At 45.9% G+C, this 16,021-nt stretch overlaps 1 protein-coding gene and 1 long non-coding RNA gene across 2 annotated transcripts in view; one reads left to right on the plus strand and one right to left on the minus strand.

The window, feature by feature from the left end:
- LOC138296483 (uncharacterized) overlaps positions 1-16,021 on the plus strand; it is a 146,984-nt gene that overhangs the window by 71,129 nt on the left and 59,834 nt on the right. Inside the window, exon 3 of the long non-coding RNA XR_011203842.1 lies at positions 470-609. This is a non-coding gene — a long non-coding RNA (uncharacterized lncRNA). The remainder of the gene's footprint in view (positions 1-469; positions 610-16,021) is intronic.
- Positions 1-16,021, minus strand: part of LOC138296482 (uncharacterized) — a 1,064,486-nt gene that overhangs the window by 56,432 nt on the left and 992,033 nt on the right. The window contains exon 95 of the mRNA XM_069235627.1: positions 411-627. Within this exon, the coding sequence (XP_069091728.1) occupies positions 411-627 (217 nt within the window). The remainder of the gene's footprint in view (positions 1-410; positions 628-16,021) is intronic.

Raw genomic sequence — 16,021 nt, forward strand, 5'->3', positions numbered from 1 at the left:
TTGCAAACTATGACTGTTTTTCTTTTTCTCCCTGAACACTATAACTTTGGCGCTTTGTGTTTTTGCTACTTCTTGAATGAACTAGGTATTCTGACTGAAACACAAAGCTACTTTATAGTTTTATATAGTCTTTGAATCCCTTTAAAGTTTTTTTTTCTCAAAGGGCACAGTCATTATATTTTTGCTAATCTACTGAGACTGTCCTCCATAAGGGGCTCTAGCCAAAGGGGGACTTAAATGTGGTTTGGGCTATTCTCTAATGGTTACCTTTTAAATCCAAATCAACTAGTGGAATTATCTGTTTTAATTGAAAACAACACTTTTCAGTGGCTGTGACAATACTGTTCGGAAAACACATGAAATTCTGGATGTTTGTTGTGATGGTATTGTGAGTACAACTGTTTCCATACCTCTGACATTCCTTGCAGAAGTAATTCTTTCACCCTCTTCTCTGTCTCTTCTGTGTCAGTGATTGAAAGCACAATAGTTTTGTGGTTCCCCCTTCTGGCCAATTCCAAGACAAGTTCACGTGCGATGCAGCTGTCTGTGCTGTAAATCAACAAGGAAGGCTTCCGAGGAGACACCGGAGCCATGCTCTGAAGATCCACGGTAAACTCTGTTGTGTACCTATGTGAGGGAAGGTAAAATCGATAGAAAGCTAATTTAGATGAAATCAATTTACAAAACAAATGCTGCAGTGTATAGTTTTGACAAAAGTGACACTGGTGCTAGTTCATCCTCAGTGAGATGACCCCAAAAATTTCTAATTATCCCACTTTCATTTAGGTGCATTATGCAATTATATACAGCCCAAATGAACATCGAAATTGGAGAAACTAAAGTTGTATAGGAGTTGAGACTTTCTTTTGATATTTTAAAACTTCCAGATGACGCAAAAGTGTTAGTTATAAATACAGATGGCTTGTCATTTTGAAGACAGGAGGTGTGTAACTTTGATGTTTAATTGGCAGGAATCAGAAAAACTTCTTTCTAACTTAGATAAGACAAAAATCTCCAGAACTCAATAGGCCTGAAAGACTTTAGATTTTGATGTCACAGCACAAACAGTGAATGGTTTGAATGACTGTGTCAGGAGACTACTACTGACACCACACCTAATCCTGATTACAATACCTGACAGGGACTAGAGGGACCTTGAAAGCAGTGGGGAAGCAAACTAAACAGACATGACTAAGGGCCTCATTTAGAGTTTTGCAGAGAAGGTATTCTGACACACTTGCAATGGAGTACCCTGTCCTTCAAACCCTTGGACCACCCACTTGATTTGCAGAAGAACAAATCTTAAGTATGCCAGTGGCAGAGCCTACTCCGGATCCACCACTGACATACTCTTCCATCGGCCCTCTGGAGTACGGGATGTTGGAGGTTTGCATATATCACCGTCCACCCGATGTAGAGTGGACAGTGTCATATGTTTTTTGCTGTTCACCACCGCCAGATAAAACCTGGTGGTGAGGAGCAATAAAAAAAATGATGACTTCCATATCATAGGCGACAACTCCTATAGTGTGAGGGTCATTAGTTTTTCCTTTTTTAAAAAAAAATATTTCCTTTTTAGTTTTTAAAAAAGCAAAAACGTTTTAAACGTTTAACAGAGCTGTCCAAACACATTGACAGGAACCGCTGAAACTGCGGTTTCTGCCAATGACTAGAAATGTTCATAGGGCCAGCAGGCATCTCTGAATGGGAAGTCCATCAGGGCGCAATGGCAGAGTAAATACCATACTCGACACTCTAGATCAGGCCCTAAGACTACTCCTATACAATTATGCAATTATGGATGCTTTATAAATTTGCTATCAGAGATTTGAGATCAGAGACTATCAAGGAAGGCAAATGTGGGTATCATGACAACATCTCACCTATTTCAGGAAGTACCTGTCATGAAGGAGACACAGTACTAGGTCTCTGTGGGGAATGTAAGACCCTCACCAGGGACAGCAACTGGACACAACTTCATCGGAAGGGGTATAGAAAGTGAGAGGCACAGACACACACACAAAGGGATGAGCTTTCCCCAGTGTAGGACACTTGTACATAGGGCAGGGGCGGCTCCTCTGCAATGATGGAGTAGCGTCACCCAACTATCTAAGAGCCAGGAGGTTCGGGGGGACAGGGCTGGGCCACGGGAGGTGGGATGAGGAATTGTGTTCACTAAGTGTGCATGTGTGTTTGGATAGCCTGACAGCTGTCCAAACACACTTGCGCACTTAGGTTTCTCCACCCCGGCTGTTTACACAGCCGGTCTGAAGAATCTGCACAGGCCCAAGGGTTGTGTCTGAGCAGGAGTCACTGCAGCTTAGACCACTCCTGATGCTGCTTACATGCTATGTTTAGCATGTACGCAGTGCCAGGATTGCTGGGGAGCCTTTTCTGGGGTCCCAGTGAATTCTGGCACACCAGAACAGGAAAGGAGGACGAGCGAGGCGAAAGGAGAAGACGACGGCGGTGGTGACGAATGGTAAGTTTAAAAGAAATTTATTTGTGACCCACCCAACCATCTCCACCCCTCCCCTTGATATCTGTGACAGCTGCCACTGCGGCAAGGACGTGATGAATAAAAGAATGCCTCATGAACTGGTGTTCTGGTTCTTGTTTTCATCACAGCATCTCACTGGGTACATAACATCTGGTAGCAAAGAGGAAACAAATCCAGGCAGTATCCAACAGTGAGACCATGAGGAAGCAGGAGCACGCTAACCCCAGCAGGAGAAAAATGCCCCATGCATCTAACTGCACATTGCTCCAGCACTAGAAGCAAGCACAAACAAAGAAGCATCTCAGATGCCCTCGTGGCAGCTCCATAAAAAACACAGAAGAACCAAAGAACTCCTCTTCGTTGCTCTGTATGCTATCAGGATCACCAATAAAACAGAAATACCCCAGATTCCCTCACAGTCCCAAAAAAAGGAAAACAGAAGTGCCCCAGCAGACTGTGCACTCTGTACTCACAAAGAAAAACAAATAAAGGAAAAGTAGTCATTATAGAAGGACAGGCAGCATTATGAGATCCCCCAATCCTGGAGTGAGGCAGGCTCCATAAGCCACAATAGCGGCAGCCATTTTAAAGTCTGGTGTAGAATAACCCTCCCCAGATAAAAGTGCCAGAAGACCAGAAAACAACCAAAATGGGCTTTAACCCTGAGCAGCCCTGCAGAAATTCATCCAGCAGTCACATAAAGAACATAAAAAAAAAAAGTCAAAAAGAGGTCACGGCAAACATCCCTGAGTACACGCAGTAAAGGTAAGCGGGCCAAAAATAGCAAAAAAAGGCATGCCCAGCTCTATTTTGCATTGCCTGCTGCCATTTCAACTCAAAAACTCTTGTGGGAGCCAGGTGGAAGAAGTGGATCCAACATTTCAAACATTATCTGTGAGCCATATGTAAAAATCAAACAGATGAACAAGCCAGAGACCTATTCCTCAATCTTGTAGGGGATGATGATGAAAACTTACTTGTAACACTTCCACCTTGGTCAAGTGCCACATGCAAAGACCTGATCAAGTGCCTGAAGGAAAGGTTTGATCAGCAGCATAAGGTGACTACGAAAGATACAAGTTCAACACAGCATGTCAAAGGGCTGATGAGTCACTAGGGGGCATATTTATACTCTGTTTGCACCGAATTAGTGTCATTTTTTTTTACTCTAATTCGGTGCAAAACTAACTCCATATTTATACTTTGGTGCTAGACCCCTCTAGCACCAAATTTATGGAGTTAAAGTCATTTTTGGAAAGTGGAGACCTACTTTGCCTTAATGAGATGCAAGGTAGGCGTTCCCGTGCAAAAAATGACTCTATGGCCTTAACGCCATATTTAAGGGCATATTTATACTCTGCGGCATATTTATACTCTGTTTGCACCGAATTAGTGTCATTTTTTTTTTACTCTAATTCGGTGCAAAACTAACTCCATATTTATACTTTGGTGCTAGACCCATCTAGCACCAAGGCCCTGATTTAAACTTTTTTTGCACCGCATTAACGTAATTTTATGACACAAAAGTGGCGCAAACTTACAAAATATTGGCCCTTATTTATACTTTTTGTTGCAAAACTGCACTAACTCAGTTTTGCACCAAAAAGTTTAGCACCGGCTTGCACCATTTCTGTGCACCAGCCGGGCACCATATTTATGGAATGGTGCAAGCCGGTGCAAAGGGTAGGCTAGAGTTTGAAAAAATGACTTTAGTCGGTGGGGCTGGCAGTATAGAAGAAGAGGGTTTAGCACCAAAAAATGGCTTTAGGCAGGTTAGAGTAAAAAAAAATGACTCTAACCAGATTAGCGTCATTTTATGGTGCTAAACCTACCATGCCACATGACTCCTGTCTTAGAAAAGGCAGAAGTCATGCCCACCACCCCAGTGGCCAGCTCAGAGGACAGGGGTCCCCTGGGCATGGCCATTGCACCCGGTGCCATGTATGGGGGCCCATTTCAGGGACCCCTATGGCACTTTCAAAAATAAAATGCACTTACCTGTACTTACCTGGGATGGGGTCCCCCATCCTCGCAGTCCCTCTAGTGTGGGTGGGGGTGCCCCTAGGGCCTAGGGAGGGCACCTCTGGGCTTATTCCATGGTGTTCCACCATGGAAATAGGGCCACAGGTCCCCTAACACCTGCCATGACCCAGGTCTTAAAAAATGGGGCAAAGTAAGCTTTGCCCCATTTTTTGACTGCTCCTCCCTCCCTTGCACCATTTTTACATGGGAGTATAAATATGGTGTTAAGGCCATAGAGTCATTTTTTTGCACGGGAACGCCTACCTTGCATCTCATTAAGGCAAGGTAGGTTTCCACTTCCAAAAAATGACTTTAACTCCATAAATTTGGTGCTAGACGGGTCTAGCACCAAAGTATAAATATGGAGTTAGTTTTGCACTGAATTTGAGTTTTAAAAAAATGACGCTAATTCAGTGCAAACAGAGTATAAATATGCCCCTTAGCGTCAAAAAATGATGCTAATCTGGTCAGAATCATTTATTTTGACTCAAAACTGCCTAATGTTATTTTTTTTCAAGCTAGCCTACCCTTTGCACCGGCTTGCACCATTCCATAAATATGGTGCCCAGCTGGTGCTAAAAAATGGTGCAAGCCGGTGCAAAACTTTTTGGGGCAAAACTGCCTCAGTGCAGTTTTGCACCAAAAAGTATAAATAAGGCCCTAGATGACTGCCACACAACCGTGAAAGCTCATGAAACAAACACTGAAACAATGAAGAAGCAATATGTCTGCAAATCATTGAAGAATGCTACTTAACAGCATTCCAAACAAAGACCTTAAAAGGAGCATACACCTGCAACAAAATACTGTGCATGCAAGGAACAAATGCCAGCGCCACACTGAATGCAATAAACATGGAAAACATCCAAAAGAGACTAGAGCAAGTATACCGGATGGGGAGGCAAATTACCTGACAGGATTACATCAACAAGAATCAAGAGCGACAAGGTCACTGTGGACTGTCATAGACAGACATGGGCACCTGACTAGCGATGGGACAATAGTGTCAGAAATGCAACAAGGACAACCATTTTGTAAATGCAGGTAAAGCAGGGCATCTAAAGCCTGAAGGTGAGTGGTCTGAGAGGCAGAAGACAAAACCAACTCATCATATCAGACAAATAGGCACATGCAGCAGAAGTTCCTCTGCAGAGTAATTCTCTGCAGAGAATGAGCAGGTGGTGAGCACCTAAACCTCATAAATGAGACATCAGACTGGCAACCTGAACATGTTCAAATTCTTGCAAAAAAGGAGATTAAAAAACTGCAATAATTCTTCTAGATGGGGGTACACATTAAACTGTGTTTGTACTAGACAGCACAGCCACATGCAACATAATGTGTGCAACTGAGAACGGCAGGTTTTCTGTCACTGTCCCTGTCCAATGTGGAAGTTTTCGAATGGGGCAAAGCACCCAGTGACAAACCTGGGAAAGTTCTGTGGGACACTAACTTATGGCAAGAGATCACTTCAAGAAAAAGTACATGTCCGAAGGGGTGAGGTATAGGTGAAGTGTCTTCTCAGTAATGTCACCACACCACTGCAGAGTCTCTGCTCATAAAAAGATAGGACTGTCCTATCTTTTTATGAGCGGTGACTCTGCAGTCATAAATATTCTGATAGAAACATACCTTTGTGAATAGCAAACAATCATGAACATATATAAAAGTGTAAGTCTACCTTTGTGAATCAGGCCCAATATGGTCAATGCTGGGAGCTGACTTCTATGAGCCACAGGGACTAACTACGTGTAGATATTGATGAATACTCCCATTTTCTCCTAGTGCATCAAGTGTTGTGAATGTTAGCGGCCGCCACATTAGTAGTCTTAGACTATATCTTTGCAGCATCGGGTTTCCACCCATGCTCAAGACTGACAATGGATCTCAGTCCTCAGGGGCTGAGGTTCACAAATTCATGACATACCTGGGGATACAGCAGATAAATCATGCCACTGTGGCCACAAGCTTATGGTATGGCAGAATGGTTCGTGGCAACTGTAAAAACAGCCAAGATAGTTCGAATATCTGTTGGTTGGTCCCCATGCCAGGCACTTTGTGACTATCACAACAGGCTGCACAGCTCCAGAGAGAAGTACCTATCAGAACTAGTGTTTAAGTAAAGGAGTCAACATGACTACCACAAACAGAGGACAAACCCCCATCAGACCAAGAGAAGATAGTAGCTCCTCACTAGTAAGACAAAGCAAAAATGAAGAAACAGGTGGCAGGGAGCGCCAAGCAACAAGGTCACTGAAGGATCGGCCAAACAAGAGATATGGGATTGTCTGACCCAAGTACTAACCATTCGGAAACCCAGGCAGCCAATTGAAGAAATGTGATACTATGGGTCAGGAGTCCTGGTTTTTTTCATTGGTCATTTCTTTCCATATTTAGTTTCTCTCTCTCTCTCTCTCTCTCTCTCTCTCTCTCTCTCTCTCTCTCTCTCTCTCTCTCTCTTTTCCTTCTCAGCTCCATTAGTCCTCTCTCATTTTTCTCTCATCCCTCATACATGAGAATCCCCAAAAAAGCCCAAAGTTTATTCTCCCCTTTTCTCTCTTGTCAAAAAAATGGCAGATGTTGTGAAGGAGACAGGGTGTTAGAATCCAGAAGGCCTTGACCAGTAACAGCCACTGGACATCAATTCCTGGCAAGGAGGGCAAGGACAGGAAGTGAGGACACACACACACACAAGGACCAAGTGGTAGACGGGGGCAGGACCAGCTCTACCCATTACGGGACACTTGTACATATGCAGGGACACAAAGGATAAAGGAATACCTCATGCAATGGTATCCTGGTCCCTTTTGTCGTCACATCATCTGACTGGGTACATGTTAGTAATTAATTCAGGAATTTACCAATTAAAAATGCAAAGAGCACCAACATTTTCAGCTGTATCTACATGTGTGCAAGGTTTACTTTGTGCTGGTGCTGGGCATCAGCATTCATTTTGGGGGGGGGAGGGGGCAGCATTTTCCACTGATGTCTTTCATTTACAAATTAGCATCAATTGTCACTACTGAGGCAGTTATTGAGCTGTCAATCACTGTATGAGAGTACGACATGTCACCACAGTACACATATCATTTCACTGACTAACTTCCCTGAGTTGTGTTGTCCCATCCACACACCGCCTTCAGATGGGCGAGTGAAAGCACAAGTGCTCTAGACTATGATAATATCTCATGGACTCACTAGACCAGGTGTGCTGCTGCCCGAGCAACCCCAGCCCCCCTTGTCTTAGCTCCTCCCAGCCCCTGTACTGACCACTTATATTTCCAATCTCTTTTACGCATTTGTTTTGTTTCTGGTAGCTGTGACTTCCTCCTCCTTGCTTTCTGTTTATACATTTAGAAAATCACTGAATGTAGAAATTTCACACAATATGGATTACTAGGCAAATTTTCTTAAATGTTAACTTTCCACTGAAAAAATAACCAGTTTCCATTATTTTTTTTGTTTGAATCTGTTTATTCAGCTTTTTGTAAATCTTATAGCATATATATGTCAGATACATATTTCTAACCGTACATTTGGTCACAGGAAAATTCGGTTTAGATCCAACAAAAATGTGAAAATATCAGACTCCGTGACAAGTGAAACAGGCCCGCTCCATTCCATTCCATGAGAGTGTGTACATCTACAGAGCAATGACTCCCGGGATGGCAGGCGTGATGAGGGGGGAAGCAGTCAGAGTGGTGTAATAGAGACATCTTGCAGGAGGCGTGCATCTTGAAAGTTACTGGTGTCTACAGGAGTCAGGGTCTCCCTGGGTGATTCAGCTGCGTGTAAAAGGGATGCTTGGAAGTCAGCTAAACTGGCATCTCAACAGGATGCAAGGGGTATTTCCTCTCCTCTCTGTGGAGGGCAGTGCATTTTGCCTGTGCCCGTGTCTTAATGGAATGTTCCCAGACAGTGATTGTGGGAGGGGTGGGCTACTTCCACCTCTGGGTGAGCAAACTCCTGGGCCAGGAGGAGCCCCAAGTCAATGAAGTGGGTAATGGCCTTGTGTTTTTTATCCCTGCAGAGCAGGCCCAGAAGGCATACTTCCCATAAGTGTAAGGAGGGGTGCCCTGTGCAGTTTGTCAAGTGTGTGGTTACGTGTTGCCAGTAAGGGTGAAGAGATGGGTAGGCCCACAGCAAGTGTAGGAGATCGGCATCAGGCAGGTTACAGCGGGGACAGGCAGCATTTGTGCAATTAAAATATTCGTTTAACTTGTCAGGGTCAAAAAGGCTCTGTGGAGTATATAATATTGAATAAGGTGAAAGCTGGCATTTCATGGGAAGACAGCTGTTATTCCAGTATGGCAGCCCACTCAAATAATAACTAGGGGCCAGATGTAGGAAGGCTTTTGTGCCTCACAAACGGCGAAAAACGCCGTTTGCGAGGCGCAAAAGCCCTTACGCGATGCAGAAACACATTTTGCAAGTCGGTACCGACTCGCAAAATGTGTTTCAGACTCGCAAATAGGAAAGGGTGTTCCCTTCCTATTTGCGAGTCGCACCGTGATGTAGAGTTGATTTGTGACCGCGAAAGCGGTCGCAAATCAACTCGTAGTTACCATCCACTTGAAGTGGATGGTAACTCATTCGCAAACGGGAAGGGGTCCCCATGCCTGCAGCCTGAGGAGATGGAAGAGAGGAGAGGAGCGGTGCTACGTTTATTTTTTATTTTTAATCTAAATTTATTTTCCCCCAGCCAACCCCCTCCCCGCGTGCTACCCCGCCCCACCCCCTGTAACCATGGCGAGCCGCGACTGCATTATGGTGCAAAGCTGTGCATGGCTCCAGGCAGCCTTAAAAGATTCTGAAGAAGGAGGAGAGAGCAGCTGCAGGCCATATATAGTAAATATGGGTCTGTGCTGCTCTTTTTCTCTAGTGCACAGCAGAACAGAAACTTTGGTTGCTGTGGTGCGTTGCACTATTTCTTGGTAAATCTGCCCCTACAAAACTATGGTTTTTGCATTATTCCCTTGGATAGAATCAAGAAACAGGGGCTGCCCAAAAAACACATGACAATTGTCCCTTTTGGAACAATCAAATCAAGTAACGTTATTGAATCATCATTTAACAATAGAACAAATTCTTACGAGTACTCAGAGACCTGGCTGTATCCATGTTTGAGAACTACTGATGTAATGTTTAAAATACTGCCTGTGGTGGAAGTTGGAGACGATAGTGAGAGGAGGTGTTTGCAGCTTGGATACTTCGATATTGGCAATTGGTGTTGATGTGTACACTAAACAACTGTAACGCTGTTACCTTTGATTTGTTTTCTTTTTGTATAAAGGATTGGTCCTGTTGTACTTGTATCACCCGGACTTGATTTTATTTGTGGCCCTGGTAATGGGCTTGCTTTCACCAACTGACCAATAACAATAGTTTAAAAAACACACAATAGAACACATTCTGCACAATGAGAAAGAACTGAACCACTTGTAGACATAAAAGATTATACTTTTATAGCTTCAAAAAAGAAAGTGCTCAGGTGATCCTGCAGTGAGTGCTAGAGGAACAGTGAAAAACACATGTATAATATATCAGGCAACAGAAAGTTCAGACGCTGGTACAATTGTTGAGTCCCTATGACTTAGGGATATTGCCATTCAGTTTGACAGCTCATGTGCTAAGTGAGGCCTAAATGTTAAGGAAACTGTGCCCCCACAGTGAACAGTCGCAAAAAGGTTTTTGTCACTCTGTAGGTAAAATTAAATTTTCCAGGCCTGATTGTGAATACAAATATATTTTCATTGCCTAGAAAAACTGTAGAGCAAATAATTCACAGTTCACATTCACTTGTTACTGAAAATCTAATTTAATTATCAAATTAGATTTTTTGATAAACGTAGTTTATAACATCTTTTAAATACTGTACTTTGTGCAGCTTGAATTTCAGAATAGGTGTCAAGAACTGGCCTCCTGGAAGACAACACAGTTGCAGCTGGAAGTGTGAAGACTAATGTGGTGTAAACAGTGTCCACTTAGCAAGAATGAGTTAACCTTGAGGGGCAGAGGAACTGATGCTAACACAGTGTCTTGTCACAACATGTCTTACTTTAACCCCTTCCCCGCCACGGACGTAATGGTTACGTCCATGGCAGCGCCCGTGTGGCGCCATGGACGTAACCATTACGTCCAGGGACTGGCAGTCGGGGGAAGCGCTAGCGCTTCCCCCGAGGGCCGCCCCCCAACACCCCCAGGCCAGGGCTGAAAGGGGAATCCCTTCCCCTTTCACGCCCACCCCCCCTCCCGCCCCCCCCCCCATGACGTCAGCGCGCGATCGCGCGCTGATTTCATGGAAACGGGGAATGACGCGCTGGAAGCCATTTGCTTCCAGCGCGTCAAGGGAGAAGGTGAGTATTTCACCTTCGTGCGGGGTGGGGGTGCTCTCAGAGAGGCATCGAGGGAAAGGAAAGGGTTTTCCTTTCCCTCGATGTCTCTTTGAGCATTCCTGCTGCCCGATCGCGATGCGATCGGGCAGCAGGAATGCCCACTAGACACCAGGGATTTCTGTATGTGTGTGTGTGAGTGAATATTAGTGTAGGGGAGCGACCCCTTGGGCAAGGGTCGCTCCCCTTTGGGGGCACATGCTTTTTACGTCGTTTCTGCCCCCCTGGGGGCAGATTGGCCCTATTTTTAGGCCGATCTGCCCCCAAGGGGGGCAGAAAGCCACTAGACACCAGGGATTTTATTGTTGCTGTGTATTTTTTGTGTTGGGGGGCGGCCCCTTGGGCAAGGGTCGCTCCCCTTTGGGGGCACATGTATTTTACGTCGTTTCTGCCCCCCCTGGGGGCAGATTGGCCCTATTTTTAGGCCGATCTGCCCCCAAGGGGGGCAGAAAGCCACTAGACACCAGGGATTTTATTGTTGATTTGTATTTTTTGTGTTGGGGGGCGGCCCCTTGGGCAAGGGTCGCTCCCCTTTGGGGGCAAATGTATTTTACGTCGTTTCTGCCCCCCCCTGGGGGCAGATTGGCCCTATTTTTAGGCCGATCTGCCCCCAAGGGGGGCAGAAAGCCACTAGACACCAGGGATTTTATTGTTGATGTGTATTTTTTGTGTTGGGGGGCGGCCCCTTGGGCAAGGGTCGCCCCCAGGGGCCCTCATGTATTTTTGGGCAGTTCTGCCCCCCTTGGGGGCAGAGAGGCCTATTTTTTTTAGGCCTTTCTGCCCCCAAGGGGGGCAGAATCCCAATAGCGCCAGAAATAGTATGTATGTATGTGTGCTTTGTGTTGGGGGGTGGCCCCTTGGGCAAGGGTCGCTCCCCCCAGGGGCGCAATGTATTTATTGTCGTTTCTGCCCCCCTTGGGGGCAGATTGGCCCTATTTTTAGGCCGATCTGCCCCCAAGGGGGGCAGAAAGCCACTAGACACCAGGGATTTTATTGTTGATGTGTATTTTTTGTGTTGGGGGGCGGCCCCTTGGGCAAGGGTCGCCCCCAGGGGCCCTCATGTATTTTTGGGCAGTTCTGCCCCCCTTGGGGGCAGAGAGGCCTATTTTTTTTAGGCCTTTCTGCCCCCAAGGGGGGCAGAATCCCAATAGCGCCAGAAATAGTATGTATGTATGTGTGCTTTGTGTTGGGGGGTGGCCCCTTGGGCAAGGGTCGCTCCCCCCAGGGGCGCAATGTATTTATTGTCGTTTCTGCCCCCCTTGGGGGCAGATTGGCCCTATTTTTAGGCCGATCTGCCCCCAAGGGGGGCAGAAAGCCACTAGACACCAGGGATTTTATTGTTGATGTGTATTTTTTGTGTTGGGGGGCGGCCCCTTGGGCAAGGGTCGCCCCCAGGGGCCCTCATGTATTTTTGGGCAGTTCTGCCCCCCTTGGGGGCAGAGAGGCCTATTTTTTTTAGGCCTTTCTGCCCCCAAGGGGGGCAGAATCCCAATAGCGCCAGAAATAGTATGTATGTATGTGTGCTTTGTGTTGGGGGGTGGCCCCTTGGGCAAGGGTCGCTCCCCCCAGGGGCGCAATGTATTTATTGTCGTTTCTGCCCCCCTTGGGGGCAGATTGGCCCTATTTTTAGGCCGATCTGCCCCCAAGGGGGGCAGAAAGCCACTAGACACCAGGGATTTTATTGTTGATTTTTATTTTTTGTGTTGGGGGGTGGCCCCTTGGGCAAGGGTCGCCCCCAGGGGCCCACATGTATTTTTGGGCAGTTCTGCCCCCCTAGGGGGCAGATATGCCTATTTTTTAGGCCTTTCTGTCCCCAAGGGGGGCAGAATCCCCATAGCGCCAGGGATACTATGTATGTGTGTGTGTGCTTTGTGTGGGGGTGTGGCACCTTGGGCAAGGGTCGCCCCCCCCCAAATGGTGCAATGTAATCTGGGTGATTTCTGCCCCCTCCCCTTGGGGGTAGATTGGCCTATTTTTTTTTTAGGCCCATCTTCCCCCAAGCAGAGAAGACTAGACACGGGAAAATGAAAAAATGGTTAGTGGCGGAGTGTTTGTCAACTGGCGAAGTATTTACTTTTATGATAATAACAGTTTTTCTCCTTTTTGTTTTAGTTCAAAGCTTTTGCTGACTTTGCTGTGGCTTGTTGCAGTTTTGGCAGTAGTTGTCCTGCGGTTTGCGTAGTTGCATGTTTTAGGTAAGTAAATAAATTTACTCCAAGTGAGTATTGTTGCAATGCATGAATGACATGTTTGTAGGTGGTGTACTGAATGCAGGATTGTGTGTGAAATTGTCCTTAGAGTTATGCACAATGATTATTGTGTTGTCTTATGTCTAATTTGCTTTTTTTTTTCTCTTTTTAGTGGGATATCGTTGGTGATTGCTGTGGCTGTGCAGAGTAGTTGCTGGTGAGTCAAGCTTTTTCAGGCAAGTGAGCAGTATAGTTTTTGAGTTTATAATTCTTAGTGATAAACCTATACTTTGTTACTTATCTTACACAGTGCTGGTTGTTGGTGGTGTATTTGTCCAGTTAATTTTAGTAGGAAGGATCATGGCCAGCCGTAGGATGACCGCTCAGCAGGTTGTTAGTGTGCTTTTTGAGTCATCTTCTGACCATGAATATGAGACTGACTCTGCATCTGAGGCAGAGGAGGAAGTGCAGGATTCTGGAAGTGAATTTTCTGTCAGAGATGAATCATCTGATGATGAAGCCACTCTCAGTGCTGATGAAGGGCCTGTTTTAGAGGAGGACAGTGATGTGCCAATGGTGCAGGAGCCAGCGGCTGAAAGGCTTCCCATTGGAAGACCTGACGCATGGGTTGCACCAAACATGGAGCAGCCACAGTTGCCTGCGTTTACTGGTTTTCCAGGGTGTCGAGTTAATACGGAAAACTTTTTGCCCGTCAACTTTTTTGAGTTGTTTATGGACGATATATTTTTGGAAGAGATTGTTGAGCAGACTAATTTGTATGCAGAGCAGTTTTTGAGGGACAACGCTGCCAGACTTAGGCCACACTCTAGAGCTAGCCGGTGGATTCCCACAAATCTGGAAGAGTTGAAAAAGTTCTTGGGTTTAACTTTTTTGATGGGGCTGATAAGGAAGCCGTCGCTGTCTTCATATTGGTCTACTAGTCCCTTGATGGCAACTGCTATATTTCCTGCCATCATGAGTCGTAACCGGTATGAGCTTCTTCTTCGGATGTTGCATTTTGTAGATAATGCTTTAGCCTTGCCACGAGATCATCCTGATTCTGACCGTCTTTTTAAGATTAGACCTGTCCTTGATCATTTGGTAGATCGGTTTTCAGAGATCTATGTTCCAGGGAAAGAAATATCTGTAGATGAGTCTTTGGTCCTGTTCAAGGGTCGTTTGGTTTTTAGGCAGTACATTCCTAGCAAGAGGGCACGGTATGGAATTAAATTGTATATGCTGTCAGAAAGTAGTACAGGATATGTTTATAATTTCCGGGTCTACACTGGTAGGGATTCCAATATTGACCCCCCTGGTTGTCCTCCCACTTTTGGAGTTAGTGAGAAAATTGTGTGGGAACTTGGTAGACGACTGTTTAACAAAGGTCACCATTTATATGTAGATAACTTCTACACTGGAGTTCGGTTGTTCAAGGAGTTGTTCAGAGTGGACACTGTTGCTTGTGGCACAATCCGCTCTAATCGGAAAGGCTATCCAAAAGAGCTTGTCTGTAAAAAACTTGAGAAGGGACAGTGCAGTGCCTTGCGGAATGATGAGCTGCTAGCTCTGAAATTTGTAGACAAGAGGGATGTATACATGCTAAGCACCATCCATGATGAGAGTACTTCACCTGTGGCTGTTTGGGGTCAGGTTGCCGAAGTGCGCAAACCTGTGTGCATCTTAGACTATAATAAGCACATGGGTGGTGTTGATAGAGTAGATCAGAGGTTAGAACCTTACACTGCTGCTCGTAAGTCTTATGTGTGGTATAAGAAATTAGCGCTTCACTTGTTCCACTTGGCAACTTTTAATGCTTTTGTTGTGTTTAAGGATAGTTCTCCAGAGTCAAGGATGACATTTGTGAAATTTCAGGAGTCTATCATAGCTAGCCTTGTTGTGCTGGAACAGGCAAGAGTTCCTAGAGAAGCAGTGGTGGAGGATGTGGCTAGATTGAAAGATCGTCACTTTGCTGAGCACATTCCTCCCACGGCCAAAAAAAACTTTCCTGCTAAGAGATGTAGAGTCTGTGCTCGAAGAGGTATCAGGAAGGAGACTAGGATGTACTGCCCTGATTGTCCTTCAAAGCCTGGGCTGTGTGTGGGTGGCTGTTTCAGGAGCTACCACACACAGAAGAATTATTGGGAAATTCCGTGAGCGTAAACTGGTGTTTTATATTTTTATATGTTCGGTTTCACGGTTGGCATTAGTCATGTATTCAGTTAGAGCTTTTGTGTTTGTAGTTTTGTACTAATTTATGATTAGTGGTTTCTTTGTTGTTTAAAAACAAAAAAAAAGGGGATGGCATGTGTAGAGTGGCGCTTGGCTGGCGGCGTGGGTGTGGTGGCGCTTGGCTGGCGGCGTGGGTGTGGTGGCGCTTGGCTGGCGGTGTGTGTGGGGTGGCGCTTGGCTGGCGGTGTGTGTGGGGTGGCGCTTGGCTGGCGGTGTGTGTGGGGTGGCGCTGGGCTGGCGGTGTGTGTGGGGTGGTGCTGGGCTGGCGGTGTGTGTGGGGTGGCGCTTGGCTGGTGGTGTGGGTGGGGTGGCGCTTGGCTGGCAGTGCCGGCCAAACGCCAGTCCACACACTCATCAGCTGGTGTGATTGCTGTATCAGGCATGTGGGCGTATGAAAGTGATGGGCCCTTGACTGGCGCTGTCTGTGGATGCGAGTCTTGTAATGTGCTGGGCCCGTGGCTGGCGGCGTGAATGGTCTAGTGCATGTCATGTATGAAAGGTGTGTGAATGGACTGTAAAGCGGTTGGTGCCTTGTCGTGGCTTTACAGCTCACGAGCTGTGAGTCATTGGTTCAGTTTTTTGGCCTTTCAGTTATTACCAGTGCATTTCACTTTTGTGAAATCTCTTGTTAATAAAATTTGATCTACTGAACCATCACTCACCCTCGTGCCAAATCCAACCAGTATGTG

Source organism: Pleurodeles waltl, chromosome 5 (genome assembly GCF_031143425.1).
Source record: "Pleurodeles waltl isolate 20211129_DDA chromosome 5, aPleWal1.hap1.20221129, whole genome shotgun sequence".
Lineage (NCBI taxonomy): Eukaryota > Metazoa > Chordata > Amphibia > Caudata > Salamandridae > Pleurodeles > Pleurodeles waltl.